The 26,701-nt window shown below is 42.2% G+C and overlaps 1 protein-coding gene and 1 pseudogene across 2 annotated transcripts; both read left to right on the top strand.

Moving 5' to 3' along the window:
* Positions 1-7,884, top strand: LOC120471992 (uncharacterized; annotated as a pseudogene). Its single transcript, XR_016155284.1, has 2 exons — positions 1-501; positions 4,648-7,884. The product of XR_016155284.1 is annotated as an uncharacterized LOC120471992 (transcript).
* An 11,515-nt stretch (positions 7,885-19,399) lies between these two features.
* LOC148981929 (uncharacterized) lies at positions 19,400-22,801 on the top strand. Its single transcript, XM_039661969.2, has 2 exons — positions 19,400-20,278; positions 21,364-22,801. The coding sequence occupies exons 1-2, from the start codon at positions 20,200-20,202 to the stop codon at positions 22,611-22,613; spliced, it is 1,329 nt and encodes a 442-aa protein (XP_039517903.2). The 5' UTR covers positions 19,400-20,199; the 3' UTR covers positions 22,614-22,801.
* Positions 22,802-26,701: the final 3,900 nt, after the last annotated feature.

Genomic DNA, 26,701 nt, shown 5'->3' on the forward strand with positions numbered 1-26,701 from the left:
CTCGAATCCCATACGGTTGTAATACATTTTAAGTCCCTTTCTCTTCTTTGTGCAAATCTATTTTTAAAGGGAAAATGCAATGTAGCTTCGATACGAGCTAAATAATTTCTTCCCCATATTTGTCCTCTCCTCTCGACGCTTCATACTCCAGTCCAGTCGGTGGCGGTAAGACACATGCGTTTGTTTGCCGACCACCACCTCAGAGGAAGAAGATTAGTTTTCGGCAAGATCTCTGCTGTTTTGTCGCGTTGCTGGCCTAATACAAACTGCTAGAAATTTACTCTTAGTCTGTAGAAAAATACATTTTAAATCAGGTCAATAAATACATGTAATATTCCCATCCTCATATACGTGACTAAGTTCTGAATCAAGCAGGAATATCTGGAGGAATATCAACTGAACTGAGATCTGCTGCTGTGAAGATGGTGTTTGTTAAAGAGGAGAGTGAGGAGGACATGAGTGAACCAGAACCCTGGAGAATAAAACACGAGGAACAAGGAGGTTGGTGATTCTTCATTCATCTCTAATGACTGTTGTGGTATACATAAAGCTTTAAGGTGCACATCATGGATCCTTTAAAAGTCTCGAATTCCTTAATTTAAGAAAAAGGCGCTAATAGTTCAAGATCTGGACTCTGTAGGCTATGTTCTTAGTTTGTGCTCTAGCTGTGGGAGTGCAGAGATGTATTATAACTGTATTCTCAGAAACACGGTTGCTGCCTCAAAGGGCTCAAGGACCTGGCAGCACTTGAGATTAGGGCTGAAACGATTAGTATTATTATATTAGATTAATAAAAAAATTATCGACAGATATCTTTGTTGTCGAGTAGTCGTTTGATCTCACTTGACTGTAACCCATCGAATCCACTGGATCCGTCTACGGCGCGGAACGTCAGCGTCGCGGATGCCGGAGCTAATCGCGGCCATTATAGTGAATGCTCTTAAATACGCCTTATTCACGGCAGCGCCATCTTTGATTTTTAACGAGAATGAAAGCGAGGCTGTGAGGGATAGACTTGCATCTCTTCAATGGGCTGTACTGTTATTTAATGTGTTTTCGTATTGTTCTGCTCATGAAACACTGGAAAAATATCTTTCAAAGAAATGTCAGTTGACAAAAAACTCCTGACAATGTAAACTGTGGGAAATTGTAAGTAATCTAGCCACTTTATTCAGCTTTTTACAGCGGATGCCATTGGAAACACGGTAAGTCTATCCCTCACAGCCTCACTTTCATACCTGTCATGGCGCTGCTCTGAATAAGGTCTATCCACAAGTTTCCGAGGGGCGCTCCTGTAAAATATAAAGTGGGTGAAACTTCCGGTGACGCGGCGGAAGTAGCATTCCAATGGTATTTTGTGTGTTAGTTAGCGAAGAGGCTAGCTGTTTTTCGGAGAATTATTTTACTATTTAAAGACGCAAATCTTTATAAAAGATGTCGTTACGGAGCTCAGGGACAACATGTGCTGTTCGCGGTTGTGTGTATAGCCGGACTAAACTAATTTAGTGGCTTAAACGGGATTGTTTTGAACATAAGCTGAAAACGAAATTAGACTGAGTGATCCTGCCAACGACTGTAGTTTCCATCACCTCCCAAAAGACGACGAATCTTCCTGTGTACATTTGTTTAAATTCTTAATGTTCTATAAACTATCAGCATGTGTTTGGCTGTTCTCTACTGATGTTACACCTAAACTCAGGATCAAAGCCTGGTGACAGAATTATAATACCAAATGTGCCAGTTAATGTATTCAAGCAGCACATTCATTTATAATTTTGAATAAACTCCAAAGCACAATGACGAAGTGTGTATTTTTTATTTTAATTGTTTGTCAGCTCGCACAACTGTCTGTCACCATGCCTTGATGAGTATTGATTATTAATAATGTTATTATAATACTCCCAATCAACTACTGCGGAGGTAAAGGTACTGTTATTTCACCCTATTGAATTTCGTTGAGGTTGTGTTCCCACATCGTTAGCTAGTTTGGATCGCTATAACTTGAATGACTGTCAACTGTTGAATGAACGAGTGTCAAGCATGTCAAATCGCGCTTTGTTTACTTCAGTCGCGCCCACTTTTGACGCAAGGCCTCATGGGGCGTAGGAAACTTGTGGATAGCCTTGTTTACTCAACTCGTCCGCAAGAGCGCGAGTCTCCGCTGCCTGCGCGCGCACCTCTTCAAACGGACGAGGCATTATCCTTGACGCGCTCGCCGTCGTGCTATTCTGTCAAACGACAGGGGACGAACTCGGAGTAATTCTCCTCTAAACCACCAGGAATCAGCAGCGAAGAAGTAGTTTGCCATTTATTAATTGTTAATTCATAAAAGAGCAAATACAGTCCCAGATAGCAAACTGACATTGAATAACGTGGAAATATGACATCGAAACAACATTGATCTGACATTGTTTTGCTCATCGAATTAACGTTGAACCAACGTCAGACGCGTCATTCTTTCAAAACTAACGGAAAATCAACTTGAAATCAACACGTTATGAAAGCAAACCAATTTTCGATTTTGATTTAGCTTTGAAGAATGCCGCGTCTGACGTTGGTTCAACGTTAATTCGATGAGCAAAATCAACGTTGTTTCAATGTCATGAGAGATGTCGTTTCCACATTGATTCAATGTCAGTTTGCTGTCTGGGGTAGGTTTATTGTAGCCTACTTTCACTGCATGTAAACTAGTTAAACAACTGAAGTTTAAACCTTAATTTTACCAGCAGGGCTTAATTCTGCTATTGTAGGCTTATTTTGTGGATGTAACCAATTAATTTAGACAAGTGCAAACTAGGTGCTTAAAGGGGTCATGAACTGGCTTTTAAAATTGTATTATATTGTTGTCTGAGGTCAACTTATGACGTTCGCTTGGTTTCTGCATTCAAAAACATCAAAATGAATAAGTAATAGGCTATTTTGTACCCAAGTTGTGAGCCTTCCTGAAAAACGGTCGGTTTTTATGGGCGTGTCGCACTGAAGACTTGGAAATAAACGCCCACTGCTGTGAGTGGATAACAGTTTTGCATATTATAATGAGTTTAACTCACCCGTCGGTGCACATGGGGGAAAACGTCCAATGTTGTCAAATGGCAACCGGATTCGCCCATACATGTTCAACCCAGAGTCCGTGTGTTGCACAATTCCTGCCAGATCCAATATAGACGGCACAGCACCGTTCTTTACTCTTAATCGTCTGCAAATCCAGTCTTGTTTACAAAACAATCCTCAGTGAAATGAAGCGAACAGACGACGAAGTTTAACCATGAAGTCCAATCCACAGGAAGCTTATGCAGCGACTGTCTTCTTCCACAACCAGGCACTGCACAATAATCTGTATTGCTCGGTAGAACGATCCGGTTTGTCATCACGAGGTATGTTAGGCTACCCAGATAGCAGACTGACATTGAATCAACGTGGAAATATGACATCGAAACAATTTTGCTCATCGAATTAACGTTGAACCAACGTCAGACGCGTCATTCTTTCAAAACTAACGGAAAATCAACTTGAAATCAACGCGTTGTTTCAACGTTATGAAAGCAAACCAATTTTCGATTTTCATTTAGCTTTGAAGAATGCCGCGTCTGACGTTGGTTCAACGTTAATTCGATGAGCAAAATCAACGTTGTTTCAATGTCATGAGAGACGTCGTTTCCACGTTGATTCAATGTCAGTTTGCTGTCTGGGTATTTAGCTATGCGTGAAATGCGCGAATCGGTGGGCGGGGCTAAACCGGCCGTGTTGAAGTAGGCGTTGATCTTCTTCTGCTGGGGTGCTGTTTTAACCCCTTCGACGTCATAGTTTCCCACTTTTAAAAACGAGGCGTTTTCAGAGGCTGGTGTCAATAAAAGCTTTTATTGGACTAACAAGGACGTTTTCAGTTCTGAAACTTACAGGATATTCTTATAATATGATGACCTCTTAGATGTCAAAAGCTCAAGGAAAATTTGATTTCTCAGTTCATCACCCCTTTAATGCAAATGTGTTCCTGTTCACAAAATGAGATGTTATGGTCGCCCATCAATGCAAATGTCTCTGTGTATAGAAGGATCATAAACATGCTGACAGATCGTACCAGTTCGGCCAGATTCGGCTCGTAGTCGTCCATCTTCGGATGCGGCGCCATGCGCAAAGTTACAAAAAGTGCCGTGCACACCGCCAGGCACAATGGGGTCTTGCGGACCCTACTCGCACGACCGCCCACACTGCAATGACGTCATTTTTGCCGCGCACCCTTCGCGCTCTTGCGGACGCGTCGAGTATAAACAAGGCTTTAGGGCAATTTATACTTCTGCGTCGAGGGTACGCCGTAGTGTACGGCGTTGGCTTTGCACGTAGGCGACGCCGTTGTGAGCAACGTAAAAAAATCATAATAATAAAAATAAAATGCAGTAAATAATTAAAACAATTTAGAATCAAAAATAAAATGAAGTACAGTAACAGTCGGACGAACAGTGGCACAGTGCTCATTCAGTAAATGCAATCAGTTAAGAGTAAAAATAAAATAAAGTAATCCCCCTATCTGAGATGGAAGAGATTGAGCTGGTTTACGGTGCTAGTCCATCGTTGTTGTGTAAACATACCCTAATTTACTTTTCCAACTGTCCCAATTGATTTTCATCATTTTAATATTTTTCTTTTTAGGCCTGGTGAAAGTGAAGGAGGAAAGACCTGAAGATCTGAATGAAGTGGAGGAGAAACATCATCAGAAAGCTCATGATGTCACCGCTGGAGAGAAGCTGTTGAGTTGCTCCAAAACTGAAAACAGTTGCTCACAAAGCAGCATCCAAATAACAGAAGTGAAAAAGCCTTTCATCTGTTCTCAGTGTGGAAACACTTTCTCATGTAAACGATACCTTATAAAGCACATGAGAATTCATGCTGGAATAAAGCTTATCACCTGTTCTCAGTGTGGAAAGACTTTCAAACATAAAGAAAATCTGAAGAAGCACATGCTAATTCATGATGGAATAAAGCCTTTCACCTGTTCTCAGTGTGGAAAGAGTTTCACACAGAATTCACACCTTAAGGATCATTTGTTAATTCACACTTCAGAAAAGCCTTTCACTTGCCCTCAGTGTGGAAAGACTTTTATACATAAAAGAAGCCAGAAGAAGCACATGTTAATTCATGCTGGAATAAAGCCTTTCTCCTGTTCTCAGTGTGCAATGAGTTTTACACAGAAAACACACCTTATTTGTCATTTGGCGACTCACACTTCAGAAAAGCCTTTCGCATGCCCTCAGTGTGGAAAAACTTTTAAACGTAAAGCAACCCTGAAGAATCACACGTTAAGTCATGCTGGAATCAAGCCTTTCAGCTGCTCTCAGTGTGGATGCAGTTTCAGATATAAAAGAAGCCTGGAGAAGCACATGTTAGTTCATAATGAAATAAAGCCTTTCTCCTGCTCTCAGTGTGAAAGCTCTTTCATATGTGAAGGACGTTTGAAGAAGCACATGATAATTCATGCTGGAATAAAGCCTTTCACCTGCTCTCGGTGTGGAAAGTGTTTCAAACAGAAATCACACCTTAATGAGCATTTGTTAATTCACTCTTCAGAAAAGCCGTTCACCTGTTCTCAGTGTGGAAAGACTTTTACACGTAAAAGATACTTAAAGAATCACATGTTAAATCATGCTGGAATCAAGCCTTTCACCTGCTCTGAGTGTGGAAACTCTTTCGTATGTAAAGGAAGCCTGGAGAAGCACATGCTAATTCATGATGGAATAAAGCCTTTCACCTGCTCTCAGTGTGGAAAGAGTTTCACATATAAATCACATCTTAATGGTCATTTGGTGACTCACACTTCAGAAAAGCCTTTCACTTGTCCTCAGTGTGGAAAGACTTTTACACGTAAAGGATATTTTAAGAATCACATGTTAATTCATGCTGGAATCAAGCCTTTCACCTGTTCTCAGTGTGGAAACTCTTTCGTATCTAAAGGAAGCCTGGAGAAGCACATGCTAATTCATAATGAAATAAAGCCTTTCACCTGCTCTCAGTGTGGAAAGAGTTTCAAACAGAATTCACACCTTAATGCTCATTTGGTAACTCACACTTCAGAAAAGCCTTTCACTTGCCCTCAGTGTGGAAAGACTTTTACACGTAAAGGATACTTAAAGAATCACATGTTAAGACATGCTGGAATCAAGCCTTTCACCTGCTCTCAGTGTGGAAACTCTTTCGTGTCTAAAGGAAGCCTGGAGAAGCACATGCTAGTTCATAATGAAATGAAGCCTTTCTCCTGCTCTCAGTGTGGAAGGAGTTTCAAACAGAAAGGACACCTTAATTATCATGTGCTTATTCACACTTCAGAAAAGCCGTTCACCTGCTCTCAGTGTGGAAAGACTTTTATACGTAAAGAAAGCCTGAAGAATCACATGTTAAATCATTCTGGAATAAAGCCTTTCACCTGCTCTCAGTGTGGAAAGAGTTTCATCTGTAAAAAAACATTAAATATTCATGTGAGAATACACACTTAAGAGATGCCTTAAGCCCCGTTCACACTACACGCGACTTTGTCGCTGCAGGTCGCCTGTGGCTGCGCTGGAGGGCGTTCCCCACTACCGGTTGCCTAGTAATGTTTGTGAGTGACATTCACGGAAGTTACTCTATGTTAGACAAAAAATACGTTTTATTGCCGCTACAAACAAATATTTTGTAAGGAAAAGTCTAACGCCGCCTTCACACTGGCAGTTGAAATCAGCTCCGTAATACGCAATACGTTCCCAACGGATGTCGTACTACACAGTGAAAAGCATCGGACGGTAGAATAAAAATGGCGGAGAGATTAGAAAGGTTGATTCTGTCAGTTCTGTATAATCTCTCTGATGAGGTTTATAGATGTATTAATATGAAGGCTGCTGAGCAAAGTTGCTCAGGACGTTGACATGTCAGGTCGACTAAAAAATGTGATATATGGTGGTCAACAGTTCAATGTCTGCCTACAATTTAATTGTATTAACTGCCCTAATAACGTTAGAAAGTCATGAAAATAAAAAATAAAAAAATGACAAAATCATTATTTATTTTAATAAAAGTTAAGAATTCAGGTTTGTTTATCAGTACCATGGCAATGCTCAACTTCCGCTGGAATTGTCGGATAGGAACCGTCCGTAGATTTTCGCAAGAGTGACCAACGGACACGATTTTCTTCGCACCGCACTCGGTCGGACCCATTCGCATGCGGTCTGCGAATCTCCATAGGAAATGAATGACTTCCGGTCGTTTCGCAGCCGCATCGGAGCTGAATTCAACTGCCAGTGTGAAGGCGGCGTTAAAGTCTAAATATAAATGGAATCAGTACAGAAAATGCATAATATTAAAGATGGACGAGAAACAGTGAGTGCTCTTTGCCATCGCGGCAATTTAACTAAATACCGGTCTATCTGGGTTCCCTGAAACCATTCAGTCACGGAGTCAGTACAATGAACACCACTGTACACGGAGATATATCAAGAATTATAGTTCAGTTTCTGACTGCTAAAATGAGCTTCTCGTTCAACTCGCCTCGGTCAGACTCAGCACTGAAGAGTGACGCGCTCCACTGACTTCGGTTATCGCTCGCGAAAATCGCCCTTCATTTGTATAAATTTAAACATTTCTCAACTTTGTCGCGTCGCTGGACACGCCCCACCGGTCGCTGTCGCGCGTGTCGACGGAAGTCGCCCGCTCACCATTGATAATGAATGGTATTGCGTCGCGTGTAGTGTGAACGGGGCTTATGCATATCATCCGTGTGAGAAGAGACTTAAATGGAACTGTGGTGTCATCTGCACTGTTGTATGGCAATTTAACTGATCACTGCTGTAAAATATTTGCATTGTCATCTTTACTGAAGAACCACCAGAAGTGCATACCTAATAAAAAGACTGACCTCTGTCCTGTTTGTGGAATGAAATTTCTAATGCCGCTTTTCCACTACGTATCGGCTCGACTCCCCTTTGTTTGGATTTCCACTGTGTAAAAGTTGTACCTGTTCCTGCTTTCGGGAACTTTTTTTAGTACCACCTCCGGCGAGGTTCTGCGAGAGCTGAGGCGATACTAAAATGTCACATGAAAACAATGCCGACTGCTGATTGGTCAGAGAGAATCGTGCGTCATTGCACGTGCCAGATGGAGTATCCAGCCATTTTTAAATAGTTTGGCCAGAGATATTTTCTAAACTTACTACTATTATTAGCAACTCGGAAGAATACGCCGTGGTCAAACGAGGAGGTGCAGACTTTCCTTTGTTTGGTTGCCGAAGAGAGGATCCAGCGAGAGCTTGACGGGGCAGCGAGGAACAAAAGGCGTCGCTATGACGACCGGGTACTATTTGTGGCGGTACTGTCTGCAATGGAAAACGGAGTGAAAAGCGAGCCGAGTCGATTCGAGCTGGTACTGGTAACCATAAGGGTTTTTGCAGTAGCAGCAATGGCATAGAGAGCGAGTCTTGCAGGCTGTGCAATAAAAAAAACATGAAAGTGAGTGGTAACGTTACACCCACTCTAGCGATTTGTTTGATATAAGCCATTAAGCATCATTGAGAGGTTTAAAGGACAAGTTCGGTATTTTACAATTAAAGCCTTGTTTTAAGATCGTTTCTGATAAAATAGAAATGGTTAAGATTGTTTTTTAGACAGATGCCGCTGTCACAAGAATTTTCGGATTCTGTGGTAGCGTCCTAGCCTGGGCCAATCAAATTGCCAGGGCGGGCTTTATACAATGATGGACAGATGATCTGCAAGGACGTAATCACGTTATCAAAGAGCGCTTAACTGGTTTCCCTCAGAGATGACTGCAGCTGGAGAATTGAGATTTATAGATTCCGCTGTCGCGTCTGTTGTGAAATGAATCGACAGCGCATTCATTTTAATAGACGAACAGAGAACTGCAATCAAGGCATTTGTTGATCGGAAAGAGATCTTTGCCCTTCTTCCTACATGATTCGGCAAAAGTGTAAATCAGCTGGATGGTCGCTAAGAAGATGGGACGTAATGAAAAGCCTGTGGTCGTTGTGGTTTGTCCTTTGGTCGCACTTATGGAGGAGTAACTAAAAGAAGCAACACTTGTTATTTAACTTCTAAAATAAGTAAAGTTATAGGCTACGTTCTGTAGTTGACAACTGTATGCAAATTAGTTCACTTATTGCGTTGCTCTGGATGGTTGGTTTAGAGTTGTTGTTCCTGGTTCGGTTAAGACACGCCTCATAATCAAAGCCCTACGGAGCACTCACTTTCCGACAAGAATATGAGTATGACGAAGTCAGGCTATAGCACAACCTTCATAAAACGCATAGAACTTTAGTTTACAAAGACGTGAAACTTACCGAGTGGTCTGGGGTGTCCACTGATATGCTCTGACAAAAATCGCTGCAAAAGATGATTTCCAACAGGTGTTTTAGCATTCGTTATAAAACTGTAGACCTATTTTTCCGAACGCTATTTTTATACTGTAAGAATCATTGGAACAAACTGGTAATGACTCAACTGGAATCTCACTGTTTTTGAGTGCTAATTATTGAATGCTTAATATCTTGCTCTGAAATTAGGTCTCAGAGCTTCTTCCAATGTTGGAGGGAAAATATAATAATATCCTCAAAATTGTCTTCACCAAAACGCAGATTTAGATGTTACTCCTTTGCACAGCACTAGACACCCAAAGGCATAATGCTGCTGTAACCGGTGGCTCGCGACACCAGTTATACTTGTCTTGTCTGCGTTGTGTAGATAAATAAGACACTGGACCACAGGCGGCGATTTCACTGGTTTACTCTGATAGACAACTGATAGACAAATGAAACATAATCAGCCTCTTAGTGAGAAGCGCCCTCTCTAGCTCTCTCACTGAATCACCAGTGCAAAGAGGAAAAGAATCACAATAAAATGCATAAACATATAACAGAAGACATACCTGATAGACAAATGAAACATAATCAGCCTCTTAGTGAGAAGCGCCCTCTCTAGCTCTATAAAACAAATATGATGTACACTTGTCACACGTGTTCTCATTTCCCATTTATGCCCAGATGTTAAAACATCACTTAATCGGGACAAAATTTACGAAAATAACCACACAGATAAGTAAAATAATATTGCACAAAGGAATTAGAATTAAAATTTAGACATAAAAGCAACACTTAATATATAGATTAAAGATGATTATGAGGAGCCCAAAATAACCTCACCTCTCACTGAATCACCAGTGCAAAGAGGAAGAGGAGACAGAACAGGAAATTATATTAACTCATGACATCACATCAATTAAAGGAAAAGACACTCAACTTCACTTAGGCAGTAATATCAGGTATATGTCAACAAATAACTTTGTGGAAATTCTAATAAACTATAAATACATTTAACAGTACACTTTATGTACCTGTTACACTCACCCCCCAGAATTTACACAAAATCCTGAAAAAGTAGAACAAGAGAATACACTGGTCACTTGAATTACATGGTCTACCGTAAAGACTCCATCTTAAAAGTTACCCAACCAAGGGATACAAAAATGGCGAAAGTTGGCCAAACTTCCACACATCTTGCAGGCATAAGCAAAGTGCCCATTACACTTTGATAAATTCAGACCAATTATACAAACAGGATTAATAAACACAGGGGAAAAAAACAAACATTTTTAGGCAATTATACTCAGAATTACCAGAGTGTGTGCAATACCATACATAGACTTACACATGTATTACAGGAGATAAAGAATCTATCCCAAGTAAGGTTTCGAGTTGAACCATAGACTCAATTAACCTACGAACAGGTTTAATTACCCTACCAAGCCTGGTAGTGTAACGATCATCAGGGTGATTGTCAACCATAGGATCATGTGAACTACTAGGAACAGGAACAGTAGAAAAAGAAGCACTAGTTACAGTGTCATGGTCAACAGGTAAGTCATTTTGTGCTTCAGAAACAGACGGAGAAGAATGGGACGAAACCCAAGAAGCAGTACGATCATCATCACAAACAGCTATGTGAGACAAATCATCAGTGACAGGTAATGTTGACTCAGCCACATCACAAACAGATTGAGATGAAGTGGAACAAGGAGCACCAGTAGCACCATCATCAACAGAAATGTCAGTTGAAGGCAAAGGGAGGAAGTTAACTGACAACAATAGATTCCGATGTACCACTTTCTCATGACCAGATCTGTCACGGATCTTGTAAATGTGCAGGGAAGGTTTGGAGGCAACAACGGAATACATGGTGGGTTCCCATTTATCGGCAAGCTTCCGTTTACCCCTACAGCCTTTGTTGGCAACAAGAACATGATCACCGACTGACAGAGGCAATCCTTTGACTCTCTTATTGTACTGATCAGACTGGTGTTTTTGTTCTGCATTAGAGTTCTTTTGAGCCAGCGCCATAGCAGACTGTAGATCACCGACAAGGGATTGAACATAGTCACTGTAATCACAGATTGACTCATCACGAAGCACACTTTGAAACATAAGGTCAACAGGTAATCTCGGCACCCTCCCGAACATCAGGTAAAAAGGGGCAAACCCAGTTGTCTCATGGGCAGTGCAGTTATACACGAATGTCATTGTTTGAACCAACTGTGGCCACCTTTGCTTAGATCTGGGTGGAAGCGACCTCAGCATGTTACCTAACGTTCTGTTGAACCTTTCAGTTCCACCATTCCCCATTGGATGATACGGGGAAGTCCGTGACTTGTCAACACCAGCAACATCAAGAAGCTCTGCTATCAGCTCACTCTCAAAATTTGCTCCTTGGTCTGAATGGATACGCTGGGGAAATCCATATACACAGAAGAAGCCATCCCAAAGTTTCTTAGCGACACTTTTAGCACATTGATTCCGGCATGGAAAAGCATGAGCTAGCTTGGTGAAATGATCTGTAATTACTAAGACATCCACAGATTTATTGTGCTTATCTTCAGCAGACCAGAAATCAATACAGACAAGCTCCAATGGGGCAGTGGTCTTGATGCTCTCCAAAGGCGCTCTTGCTGCTGGCTCAGGAGTTTTACTCAGGACACAACGGGTACAAGTCTTAACGTAATCACGCACATCACGTTCCATCTCAGGCCAATAGAACCTCTGGCGTGCTAGAGACAGGGTACGTGGCTGACCTTGGTGACCGGCCAAATCATGAACACCAGAGAGTGCTTGCTGTTTCAGGGAACCAGGCAGGACGAACTGAAACTTCTTGTGCTTAGTAAGCGGATCTTTGACAGCTCTATACAGAATTCCATGAAGCAAAAACAGTTTTTCCCACTGCCTCAAAATCCTTAAAACTCGCAAATCCTCATTCGCACGCTCACGCCTGTTAGGTCTTCGCTTCCTGCTGACATAGAAAGCCACCCTCGAAACAACTGCGTCATTGTTCTGCTGACACTGCAATTCAGACAATGAAAAGGCATGGTTTACGTCTTGACAGTCAGGAATCAAAGAAGTCAAGTGATCAGCCAGGGATGTTGCTCTGGATACAGCTCCTGAATCCCAATCCTCACAAGAAGACAAGACAGACGACACATCCTCAGTAGTCATAGAGAAGTTGATCTCAGAGCTCAGATTGAGTGCACTATCAACCGTCTGAGGCTGGCACGTGAGACGGAAGGTCTTTTGGACAGAATCATCTTCCACACTGTGTACAGACTTCAACAGTTCAGAGTAAGGCTCAGACAAAAGTCGCTGACTCACTGGGTTGACAAACGGGTCACGACTGAGCGCATCCGCCACAACATTCAATCTTCCAGGAACGTACTTGATCTTAAAGTTGTACGGGGCAAGTTTTGAAACCCAGCGCTGCTCACAAGCGTCCAATTTTGGTTTTGTCAAGATGTACGTGAGCGGATTATTATCCGTCCACACGGTAAACTCGTGGCCTTTGAGCCAGTGACTGAACTTGTCACACACTGCCCACTTCAGAGCTAAGAATTCTAATCTGTGTGCCGGGTAATTGGCTTGGCTACGGCTCAAGGACTTGCTGGCGAAGGCTATAGGACGTGCTTTGTCCTCACCACTGGGAACTTGAGAAAGCACTGCACCTAGGCCGTCCAATGATGCATCAGTGCAGAGAATAAAGGGACGCTCAAAGTCGGGGTGTGCCAAGACTACGCTCTCAACAAGGGCTCTCTTTAACTCCTCGAAGGCGACATCACAAGCTGGAGTCCAGTCCTGGGAAGACAACTCTCGGTAAGTACCAGATCTTTTACGACTACCTGTGCCTTTCATCAAACGTTTTTGACCGGCTGTCAAGTCGAACAATGGCTTCGCGACACGCGTACAGCCAGGAATGAAGCTCTGGTAATAGAGAACCATGCCCAGAAACGATCTTAGTTTCTTCGGTGAGGGTGTGACACCATCTTCTTTCATCAGGTCATTCTTCTGAAAGGCTGAAATGACTGCAACTTTGCCCTCATCTACAGACACTCCAGACCCGCTGATCACATGGCCCAGAAACTTGATGGAGCGCCTGAGAAAGTGGCACTTCTTTGGAGCCAACTTCAAATTACTAGCTCTCATCCGTGAAAACACCACTTCCAAACGTTTCAAGGCTTCTTGCTCAGAACGGGCGAACACCAGCAAATCATCGAGATAGCAAAGGAGGCTGGAAAAGTTGAGATCTCCAAATACGCTGAGCATCATGCGCATGAAAGATGCCGGACTGTTACACAGGCCCTGGGGAAGACGGTTGTATTCGTACAAGCCCATCGGTGTTGTGAATGCCGTGTAGTGACGATCAGATACATGGAGCGGGACATTGTAAAAACCCGAAGTCAAATCAACTGAGCTGAAGAGAAGATTGCCACCAAGAGCAGCAAGACAATCCGCCTGATGGGGCAAAGGGTGAGCATCCTTGATTGTCTTTGCATTAAGCCAGCGAAAGTCCGTGCAGACTCTGAGAGACCCATCCTTCTTCCATGCCATTACCAAAGGAGACGCATACTCGCTGACTGATTTGCTAATGATGCCCTTCTCTTCCATTTCAGAGAGTACCTCTCTCAACTTTTGGTAGTGAGCGGGAGGGGTTCGGCGATAAGGCAGGCGAAACGGACGCTCGTCACTCAGATGAATTCGGTGTACAAAGTCTCTCACCTTTCCACAATCGAGTCTGTCTTTGGAGAAAACATCATTATAAGACACGATAAGACTTGCCAACTCCTCCTTCCATGACTTGGATACCTCACATCCTTCAATATCTATGTCCTCCAAACCATACTCATGCAGTAACCGCACAGGGTCAACAGGTGGAATAGACTTGTTGAAAGTGGCATCAGAAACTTGAGGTCTGCAGACATCTTGAGAAAACGTAACATCCTCCACCGCCAGACAAGGGGACACATCAGCAAGCTTAGTGTTGCGTCGAAGAGTTATTGGAGACTCAGTGGGATTTAAGATCTTCATCGGCACCCATCGATCACCCCACATAGGAGTCACTAGACGTCCTACAAGCACATGTCGAGGCGCTGAGCGAGACGTAGTGGGCTCGACGATGACGGAGCTTCCTGGGGAGACATTAGTGTTAGCTGGTAGTTTTCCCCAGACAAGGTGCTCACATCTGGGAAGTAAAGTAACTGCCTGACAAAGCCTAACTGTGCCGAGCTTAGCAGGCTGTTGAGGACCAGACCAACGAGAAACACAACTCAAAAGCTCAAGAAACTCTTCACACTCAGGGTTGCTATTTTGGCAGGAAATCAGATCCCAGTACTTCTTCTCGGCTTTCATCTTCTTAAGCACACATTTGATGACGTTACTGCCGATAATGAACTCATCCCTCTGTCCGGGAACTACCAAGGTTGGTACAATGAACTTGAACCCGTAGACTTCGATTTCCAGGTCATACGCGCACTTAGGCTGAGTAGTAAGGCCACCACAGCCCACCAGGACCACGTTACCAGGAATCATTGAGGGTTGAGGGAGAACTCCGTCAGCACACAACTTCGATTCACCTTCCGTGCTCAGGGTACAAGCCATACTCCCAGAATCCAGCAAACCGTGCAGTACTGACTGGCTACGGACAGTTACAGGAGCATAAAAGAGTTCACTGGCTCCATCAATTTTCTGAGATCCCACATACAGCACTGTTTTGTCGGGTGGCAACAATTTGCAACTATTTACAAAAATCTCTTGTGGGTCTGACTCATCTTTTAGGGGAAATACGCCACCGCCCATGCTATCCCCCTCTGCACATGGGCTACTTAGTTTAACTGGGTGGCAGGAGAAGGAAGCTCAAGGCCCGTCGTCTTAGGACAATTGCTCTTAAAGTGTCCAGGTTTAAAGCAGTTACGACAAAGCCTCTGGCGCATACAATGAGTATGTGTAGTGTGCTCTTTAGATCGACATACTCTACATGCTGGGCTCAAACTTGGCTTGAGGTCTGAGGTTCTGCCAGGACAGTTTGGGTTGGACGAGGACAGTGAGGCAGTGCAGAGAGATAAAACTTTATCCATCATGCCAACCAACTGTTGCATACTACCATCAGGAGTAAAAGGAGCAGCGTTGGGGTTCAGCTGACCAGTTAAACTTGACATCTGGCTTAAGGAGAGTTCAGGCTGTTTGAAAGGGCTGGGTACAGGATCGTCACAGACAGTCACAGTGTTCTGATGGCAAGCTGACACAGGCAATGAGCGTGCAGGTCTGGCAAAAGCTCTCTTCAGGTTCCTGTGATGACTATCCAGTCGCTCTTGAACTTCAGCAGCACTCCACTGTTCAGCAGGCTTGAACTGAAAAGACAAAGCAAGACCAGGATCTGGACAGTGTGAGATAAACATCATAACAGCTTCAGTAACAGGATCCTCAACAGACTTGTTGCGCCTTCGCAAGCACTCATCAGCCACATCAATCGCCTTGTTCAGTCTGATCCAGTAGTCCATTGGGCTCTCGTCTGCCCTGGGTAGAGTGTTATAAAAATCAGCCATAGGCATGTTTGAATACATCAACTCACTGAAATTTCGCTTCAGTATGTCAAACACTGTGGTGGGGAGCACTGCAGCAGTCGGTCCTGGGAAGCTGCGTAAGGACACTTTCACTACATCCCTCGCTTTTCCAGCTAACCTGCTCAGGATTAGATCAGAGGCAGTTTCATCAGTGCATTTCTTTCTGTTCATATAACTGTACATCATGTCTTCCCATTCATGCACAGTAAATGAATCACTCTGGTCACCTCTAAATAATGGTGGGGGTTTAACATCGTGTTGGACAATGATGTTCAAATTAGAAGCATCAACACAATCGCTTGAGTGCTGGACATTTGACTTGGGCTGCACTGGGCTGGGATGTTGTGTTAAATTCAGACTGGCTGAAATACTCTCACCAATTTTCTGTGCCAAATCAGAAATAATACCTCCTAGAGACTCAGGGGTAATGATGTGATCAACATTTGGACGTGAAAAAGGAGTAGAGCAAGCAGCTGGGCTTCCTGAAGAACCAATAGCTGAATCAGATGCATGCCCACGGTCAATTTCTGAATTAAAGAGTGCCCTCCCCCTTCCAAAACATTGAGGTGAAACTCCAGACATATTGTCAGGACGGTTAAGTACAGCCCCAATACCTCTGCCTACTGGGAACGTGACACTAGGCTGTTGTACAGGGCTAAAATTATCCTGACTGACAGTGTCCTCAAACATGACTCAGTTTGAATAGAAAACACAAAAAGAAAATGTAATAACTTGTTTCAGAAAAAAAAAATGGAAATATAAACTAGTCACTTAACTAGTATTCAGATAAAAGCACTTTGCAGAAATACTAATTTAGACTTTCAAAACAGTTCAGTGTGACAATTCACGGAGGAGAAAAAAAAAAAAAAATTATGTGACGATGACGATCACAAAACTGTTCATGAGCGTGCAGCAGCGCAAAGAATAGTCCAGTACAGCGTTGCACGGAGAAAGAGAAAAAAAAAATATGTGACGATCACAAAAACATCCCGTCATTTAAGTCCGTGCAGCAGTGCAAAATTTTTTTCAAAAATCAACACTTCAAAGCGCATCTACTGCGCAAGTCATTAATAGAAACCAAAACAGTTTTTCATCATACCTCATAAAAACCAAGCGTTCAATACGTGATATGAGCAGCAGAGACGAGCGCTGAAAGCGAGATGAAACGAGCTGCGGCCTCCGCGATCAGCGAGACACTCGTTCCTCCAGTAATTCACCACAGCACACCGCCGTCTGATGAAGCAGCAACTCCGGCGATCAGCAATCAACCGATCTTGCGAAATCCGAAGGTTCACGGCACCACGTGTAACCGGTGGCTCGCGACACCAGTTGTACTTGTCTTGTCTGCGTTGTGTAGATAAATAAGACACTGGACCACAGGCGGCGATTTCACTGGTTTACTCTGATAGACAACTGATAGACAAATGAAACATAATCAGCCTCTTAGTGAGAAGCGCCCTCTCTAGCTCTCTCACTGAATCACCAGTGCAAAGAGGAAAAGAATCACAATAAAATGCATAAACATATAACAGAAGACATACCTGATAGACAAATGAAACATAATCAGCCTCTTAGTGAGAAGCGCCCTCTCTAGCTCTATAAAACAAATATGATGTACACTTGTCACACGTGTTCTCATTTCCCATTTATGCCCAGATGTTAAAACATCACTTAATCGGGACAAAATTTACGAAAATAACCACACAGATAAGTAAAATAATATTGCACAAAGGAATTAGAATTAAAATTTAGACATAAAAGCAACACTTAATATATAGATTAAAGATGATTATGAGGAGCCCAAAATAACCTCACCTCTCACTGAATCACCAGTGCAAAGAGGAAGAGGATAGTGATGGCCGGTTCGTGAACGAATCGTTCTTTTGAACCGGTTCTTTTTAGTGAACCGGTCGAACCAGTACACTAAATCGGACTGAATCGTTCGAAACAGTTCGCGTCTTGCGTCAGCGCTAAACCACAAGTTACTAAAGTTACTCACTTTCAGACATGCCTGACAGTCCCTCCGAATCGAAATAACCAATATCCAGAAGTACATTTTATTCCAGTAACTCAAAAAGTTCACTGAACGGAGACATATGTTGGTGCTGAGAGAAGTGATGAGCACGAGCAGCTGATACTGCGCATGCGTGTACTACCGAACGTACAGATACAGCGGTCGGATAACCAGTACAGAACCGAGAAGAACTGTTTCTTTCGGACACGTTCGACATATTGAGAACTGATGAGTTGATGAGCTGAGCATGCGTGCATTTTTTTTCTGAGGGACGAAATGTACGTTTCCACGTCTTTAGTTGAACATCAGTAAGTGTAACAAAATAAAACATTTTGGAAACATGTTTATCCCATTACTGTATCACTGTATTATTTTAACGATTGGAAATAATGATTGGATTCTAAAACTGTCAAACTACTAAACATTTATTATTATACTAAAATAATATTTTCAGGAACAGCTCATTTAATTTCTAAGTAACAATATTATAAATCTTTGATGTAAACTCTTGCCAAGGTTTGGTGCACTGCTTAGTAAATGTTTATGTGTTAACATAACGAATTAATATGTTTAACGAATTAAACATATATGTTTAATTCGTTATGTTAACACATTATAAACATGATGTACTGTTACGTATATAGGCTACAGGCTATATTGGAGACAGACATGCATCGATTTTTTAGTTTTGTCGACTGTATATTCAGGTTTCAGCTCAGCACAGGCCTATGCTATGGTTCTCGAGTCGAGAACTGGTTGTTGCAGCTCTTGAATCACTAGTGCAGAACCGAGAACTGTTTCTTTCGGACACGTTCGATACGGAGAACCGATGAGCTGGAGATACTGCGCATGCGTGATAGCACCGTCTCTGAACAGAACTTTCTTTCGGCCGGCTGATCCTGTGCTGATATACGAGCACGCAGTAGTACGGGTGAACCCAGGACTTAAATGAGAGGGCGAATCGGCGAAATGTAAGTTTATTTAATAACAAATAAAATGATGAAGACCATTTATGCATTTTATATATTTAAAACATGTAAAACATCCGCGTTAGCACATCGACTAGGCTGCAGCAGGGTAAGAAACTTATCCAAGATGATTATGACAATGCATACTATTATTTAACTGAAGTTGTTATTACAAATGCCTTTAATTTGAAGTATTTTTATCCGCCGGGATGATAGAATTGACGTCATTACGTGATGACGTAAAAGAACTGGTGAACCGGTTTTTTGAACCGGTTCATTAAAACGAACTGTCCGAAAGAACCGGTTCGCGGAAAAGAACCGGACTTCCCATCACTAGAAGAGGAGACAGAACAGGAAATTATATTAACTCATGACATCACATCAATTAAAGGAAAAGACACTCAACTTCACTTAGGCAGTAATATCAGGTATATGTCAACAAATAACTTTGTGGAAATTCTAATAAACTATAAATACATTTAACAGTACACTTTATGTACCTGTTACACTGCAAAATGCAACATCGAGCTCAATGACAAGTTTGAAACTCAAAAGCAGTTTTTCAGGAACACTATCAAAAAATTATATATTAAATCGATATGGGATTCACATTACCTTCAATAGTCCCCTGTTCAACTCCCAGGTTTGTAGACTGTAGACGCATAATAACCCAACGATATATTATTGTTTTTTTTTTCACGCTAAACCCTGATACTACATTAGTTGAGTAGGTTTTACTATATTTAAATGCTTTAACGTCAGTCATTCTGTAAAATGTAGTTTATGACTTTTATAAGTAATCAAAAGCAACAATTAGGGAACGTTCTGTGATTTTTACAGAAATTGACAACTGGAATAAATTCTCTCGTTTTTCTAATCCTCTTGCATTGATGCAACTCGAATCCCATACGATTGTAATACATTTAACTCCCTTTCTCTTCTTTGTGCAAATCTATTTTTAAAGGGAAAATGCAATGTAGCTTCTATACGAGCTAAGTAATTTCTTCCCCATTTTTCATCTCCTCTCGACGCTTCACACTCCAGTCCAGTCGGTGGCGGTAAGACACATGCGTTTGTTTGCCGACCACCACCTCAGAGGAAGAAGATTAGTTTTCGGCATGATCTCTGCTGTTTTGTCGCGTTGCTGGCCTAATACAAACTGCTAGAAATTTACTTTTAGTGTACAGAAAGATACATTTTAAATCAGGTCAATAAATGCCTGTAATATTCCCATCCTCATACACGTGACTAGTTTTGAAGCAAGCAGGAATATCTGGAGGAGTATCAACTGAACTGAGATCTGCTGCTGTGAAGATGGTGTTTGTTAAAGAGGAGAGTGAGGAGGACATGAGTGAACCAGAACCCTGGAGAATAAAACACGAGGAACAAGGAGGTTGGTGATTCTTCATTCATCTCTAATGACTGTTGTGGTACATATCTAACAAAGCTTTAAACATGGTGCACATCATGGATCTTTTAAAAGTCTTGAATTTCTTAATTTAAGAACTAGGCGCTAATAAGTTCAAGATCTGGACTCTGTATTAAGTTTGTGCTCTAGCTGTGGGAGTGCAGAGAGTGTAATGTAGGCTATTATAACTGTACTCTCAGAAACACGGTTGCAAAGGGCTCAAGGACCTGAATCAGCACCTCAATCAGGTTCCACTGTTCAGGCTTGAAATTAACGATTAGTCGGCATTTTACAATAAAAAAAATTGTCGACAAATATCTTTGTTGTCGAGTAGTCTGATATTACTTGACTGTAAGGGCATGCAATATCACGATTTGACCGCTACGGCGCTTTGGCGCTAGAGTGTAATGCAGCCACAAGTGCTATTGTGGGAAAAGAAAAAAATAGCGCGAATTATGACGGAGTGCAAACAAATCCGAACTAGCAAGGTTTGGGAAAGTTTCACAAAAATTAAAACCAACAATGCTGTCTTGTGCAATACATACAAGGCGGAACTTGCTTTTCACGGGAGCACAACATGCATGTCGGAGCACTTAAAGAGAAAACATCCCGGCAAAAGAGGAGCCGGTGAGAATTCAGTGTTTCTAACTACTGGTAACGTAAATTTCTTTATTAGATATTGCAATACTACTAATAATAGAAATAATATTATCAGTTATAATATAATTAGAGTAACGTGATGATTTATTTAGCATTGAATAAAGCTTGATCGAGCTTAGGAGTCAGGGCTGTTCTTATTATTGTAACACTATTAGGTATTATAGTCTAATCACTTGCCTGTATTTTGTTCCATAATCATGAAGATGAAGAACAATACAGCGGTTTTAGTTTATGGATTTGTGTGAACAGGGATTGTTTTGACAACGTTGTCAAATGTCCACATTTTTTTTAAATGTGAAGGGAAAACATTTAAATATTCAGTCCATCGCTGTTGTGTGAACATACCCTAATTTACTTTTATTTTCCAACTCTCCCAATTGATTTTCTTCATTTTAATGTTTTCATTTCAGGCCTGATGAAAGTAAAAGAGGAAAGACCAGATCTGAATGAAGTGGAGGAGAGACATCACCAGAAAGTTCACGATGTCACCGCTGAAGAGAAGCCATTGAGTTGCTCCAAAACTGAAAACAGTTGCTCACAAAGCAGCATCCAAATAACAGAAGAGAAAAAGCCTTTCACCTGTTCTCACTGTGGAAACACTTTCACACGTAAAGAAAGTCTGAAGAAGCACATGCTAATTCATGATGGAATAAAGCCTTTCAGCTGCTCTCACTGTGGAAAGAGTTTCACACATAAATCATACCTTAATGAGCATTTGTTTATTCACACTTCAGAAAAGCCTTTCACCTGTTCTCACTGTGGAAAGACTTACAAACATAAAAGAAGCCTTTTGAATCACACGTTAATTCATGCTGGAGGAAATAATCATTTCACATGCCCTCTGTGTGGAAAGACTTTCTCATTTAAAGGCTACCTTGAAAAGCACATGCGAATTCATGCTGGAATAAAGCCTATCACCTGTTCTCAGTGTGGAAAGAGTTTCACACGTAAAGAAAATCTGAAGAGGCACATGCTAATTCATACTGGAATAAAGCCTTTCACCTGCTCTCAGTGTGGAAAGAGTTTCACACATAAATCACATCTTAATGGTCATTTGGTGACTCACACTTCAGAAAAGCCTTTCACTTGCCCTCAGTGTGGAAAGACTTTTACACGTAAAGGATACTTAAAGAATCACATGTTAAGTCATGCTGGAATCAAGCCTTTCACCTGCTCTCATTGTGGATGCAGTTTCAGATGTAAAGGAAGCCTGAAGAAGCACATGTTAGTTCATAATGAAATAAAGCCTTTCACCTGCTCTCAGTGTGGAAAGAGTTTCACACAGAAAGGAAACCTTAATTATCATGTACTTATTCACACTTCAGAAAAGCCTATCACCTGTTCTCAGTGTGGAAAGACTTTTATACGTAAAGAAAGCCTGAAGAAGCACATGCTAGTTCATGCTGGAATAAAGCCATTCTCCTGTTCTCAGTGTGGCAAGAGTTTCACACAGATATCACACCTTAATGCTCATTTGGTGACTCACACTTCAGAAAAGCCGTTCACTTGCCCTCAGTGTGGAAAGACTTTTACACGTAAAGGAAACTTTAAGACTCACATGTTAAATCATGCTGGAATCAAGCCTTTCAGCTGTTCTCAGTGTGAGAGTAGTTTCACCTGTAAAAAAGCATTTAATATTCATGTGAGAATTCACACTTAATGGTGCGTTCACATCGGACGCGAAGGATTTCAATGTTAAGTCAATGCAAAGACGCGTTATGCGCGTAAAAAAATTCCTGCGGGCGCGAATGAAGGCCAATTTATACTTCTGCGTAGGGTGCGCGCAGTAGGTACGGCGTAGCATACGCACAGTCCCATAGCGCGTACCCTTCGCACGTCGTCTGACGCGCACCTCTTCAAAAATGTAACTACACGTCGCGACGATGCGGACCGCAAGATCGGTGATTGGTCGGCTTGGTAGCATTGCATTTCCTCCTACGCATTTCCGCATGTACCTTCTCACGCATTTCCACCACTGTCTATGATTTCCACACGTTTCATCTCCTCCGAAGTCTTCTCTCATTTCTGCCTTTCAGTTTTAGTAATTTCACTAAAGTGAACTGTTTTTCCACCTTAATAAGCTCGAACTCCAACATGATCAGCTCTCTTTCAGTCGCTATTGCTTGTAGTAACCTAGCCGTGAGGAATCTAAACACAGTGGAACATTAAAACCCTCCGCCGCCAACTAGCGTTTCGGAGTAATACTACAGAGCAACCAAGACCTGAACGCAGAAGTATAAATGCTCACAACGACGTCGCCTACGTGCGTAGCCAACGCCGTACACTACGACGTATCCTCGACGCAGAAGTATAAATTATAAGAAGGCGTAGAGCACGGCACGGAAGACGTGTCATTCGCGCGTCTGGCACGTTAAGCGCAAACGATTTAGTTAGTGCCATTTGTGCATTCACGCGTTTGACGTGAATTCGCGTCTGCCGCCGAGTTGAAAAATCTGAACTTTGGCCTCAATTAGCGCTGCTTGCTCATGTGGTGAAGTGTCTGGATGCTTCAATAAATCATTTTGTAATATGACTAAAAGTATGGTGGGCTTCTTATGCACAACAAAGCAAATATTTTAGCACTTAAAACATTATTTCTATATACGAGACATGTTCATTTTGTATTGAATGTTATTCATTCCATATCCAGATTATATGAAATAGTATGATGTAAAGAGTAAAGACAACCAACATACATGTGCATACCCAGATAGCAAACTGACATTGAATCAACGTGGAAATATGACATCGAAACAACGTTGATCTGACATTGTTTTGCTCATCGAATTAACGTTGAACCAACGTCAGACGCGTCATTCTTTCAAAACTAACGGAAAATCAACTTGAAATCAACGCGTTGTTTCAACGTTATGAAAGCAAACCAATTTTCGATTTTCATTTAGCGTTGAAGAATGCCGCGTCTGACGTTGGTTCAACGTTAATTCGATGAGCAAAATCAACGTTGTTTCAATGTCATGAGAGACGTCGTTTCCACGTTGATTCAATGTCAGTTTGCTGTCTGGGTAAGTTCCTGTCTGGACATGAGATCACAGGACAAGTTAATAACTTTTGGAGGCTGGCTCTATTTATCATCAAAACAAAAATAAATGACCGATTAGATGGATGAGGGAGAGGGTGATCCTCGCTCCGATGCGGGACAACAGGTCATCAAACTGGGCGCGGGACAAGTGGAAGTACCCCTGACAGCGGCCGTCATCCAGGCGGAGCTCCTGGAGCGAACAAATGGTGAAACTCGCCAAACGGTTCGCCTCCGAAGGGTCCGGTGGACACAAATACGGCGACGGTGAATCTCTCGATGAATGCTCGATCAACATAAACGAAGATGGCCGTCAACGGGTTTCGGTTTTGACGCGTGTACATTTCGCTTCAAACTTTTTATTTTACCCGCGTCAGTTTCGCTCTTGAAGTGCGAGTTAACACAAAGTGGTCAAGCATCAAACTAGACTTTAGAATTTGACGTGCTATTCGCGTCCAGTGTGTGAACGTAGCATAAGAGATGCCTTATGCATGTCATCCGTGTGAGAAGAGACTTTAATGGAACTGTGATGTCATCTGCACGCTCTCACTCTGTTGTATGGCAATTTAACTGATCACTGCTGTAAAATATTTGCATTGTCATCTTTACTGAAGAACCACCAGAAGTGCATACCTAATAAAAAGACTGACCTCTGTCCTGTTTGTGGTATGAAATTTCTAATGGACCTTTTCCACTACACAGTACCAGCTCGACTCGGCTCTGCTCGGGTCGGCTCCCCAGTGGTTTTCCACTGTGTAAAAGTTGTACCTGTACCTGCTTTCGGGTACTTTTTTTAGTACCACCTCCGGCGAGGTTCTGCGCGAGCTGAGCCTGTACTAAAATGTGATGTGAAAACAATGCCGACTGCTGATTGGTCGGAGAGAATCGTCACCATTCACTGCGTCATCATTGCACACACCAGATGGAGTATCCAGAGTAACCCCGCCATTTTTAAATAGTTTGGCCAGAGATAGTTTCTAAACTTACTACTATTATTATGGCAACTCTGAAGAATACGCCGTGGTCAAACGAGGAGGTGCAGACTTTCCTTTGGTTGCCGAAGAGAGGATCCAGCGAGAGCTCGATGGGGCGGCGAGGAACAAAAGGCGTCGCTATGACGACCGGGTACTATTTGTGGCGGTACTGTCTGCAATGGAAAACGGAGCGAAAAGCAAGAAGAGCCGAGTCGAGTCGAGCTTGTACTGGTAATGGAAAAGCGCCATAAAGGTTGTCTCTTTTAAAAGGCACCAGAAAATACACGAGGGTGTGGAAAAACTGTGTACTGGATCAGTGAGGATTTAATAGTATTCTTACCTAGTTTGGCTATCACCAGACCAAGCTCAAACTTTTAAGATTGAATATTAGTCTGGGAAAGGCTGCTTTGTGTTTTCTACTGCACAAGAGGCGTGATCGTGCAATTGGATAGTCCTTCAACCGATCAGACCAATGATCCGGGTGACGTACTTTGCGACGCGAAAACTCCAGGCAGGAAACGTGTCAACAAATGTGTTGGTTTGTAGCATTGATCAGTGGTTTGCAGAAGCAGCAATAGCATAGAGCGAGTCTTGCAAGCTGTGCAATAAAAAAACATGAAAGTGAGTGGTATTTACACCCACTCGAGCGATTTGTTTGCTAAACTAAAGAAGCCATTAAGCATCGTCAAGAGGTTAAAAGGAAAGTTGCTTGCCGTTGCTTCTCTATCGTCATCGTGTTAAACCCACCAAAAGTGCGCCAGGTGGAAAATCCAGTTTGTGATTGGTCCCCGCAGACTTGTAACAGAAGCAGGACAGAAAAATGGACAGGTTTCCAGCCTGAGCTTCAGGGCGAAATCAAATCGCCGGCAGATTGTGGTGGGTCTGAGTATTATCTGGATTGCCTCCACCAAACATGTAAATAGGAAATACAGGGTGTCCGCGTGGTAGTAAAAGGTAGTAAAAAGAATCTATCAAAATTAAGGTACTAAATTAAGGTTTACTGCCCTTGAAAGGTAGTAAAAGGTAACAAACGCAATTTGACTTGGTAGTAAATATTTCATCACCGCCGAGTTTCCATTTTTTTTTCCAAAAACATAAAGCTGTCTATGAAGTAAACGTGTCTTATTAGTGGAATATTAAGCGCAATATAGTAACACATTATGTAGCTGTGATGCACGAGCACTGGAAACGCGCAGTGGATTGAGCACGCAGCGGCACAGACGCGCAAGCTGGTCGAGCACATCCCTTCAAACAGACATCAGTGGAATGTTTGTAGTTCAGTCGGATGTCAATGGCAAAGAAAATTAAAACGAGTCATCTAGCTTATTATTTAAGTCGGCGTGAAACGGAAGTTGAGATTGTCATTTTTTCCTTGTCGTGACGTATATCCGAGTGAAACGACTTCTGAAATTAGAAAAAAAAATGGCTTGATTTCGTCCTTCGGAAATTGATTGGTTCGTTGGAGGTTGGGCGTTGCATAGGCAAACTGGAGGCAGATTTGAATGTGATTCTCTGAGAGGCGGTTCACCGATAGCCGCACCCTTATCGGACCTGGCCGCACCCTTCCGCCATTCCACGTGACCAAAATAGAAGAGAGGTCGTTTCGATGGGGGATAATGTCTTTGATTAAAGATTATGGGTAGGCCTACATGAATTTTTAAAAAATAATTAAGTGCACAGATAATAAACTCTACAGTATTACAAATAAAAAGAAGATTTGTCAAATTTGATTTCATG

This window comes from Pimephales promelas, chromosome 3 (genome assembly GCF_988280905.1).
Source record: "Pimephales promelas chromosome 3, fPimPro1.hap1.1, whole genome shotgun sequence".
Classification (NCBI taxonomy): domain Eukaryota; kingdom Metazoa; phylum Chordata; class Actinopteri; order Cypriniformes; family Leuciscidae; genus Pimephales; species Pimephales promelas.

Coding starts and splice junctions, on each gene's coding strand:
- LOC148981929 (XM_039661969.2), top strand. CDS start 20,200: ATGGTGTTTGTTAAAGAGGAGAGTGAGGAGGACATGAGTGAACCAGAA. Junction 20,279..21,363: donor AAAACACGAGGAACAAGGAG/GTTGGTGATTCT, acceptor TTTTCATTTCAG/GCCTGATGAAAGTAAAAGAG.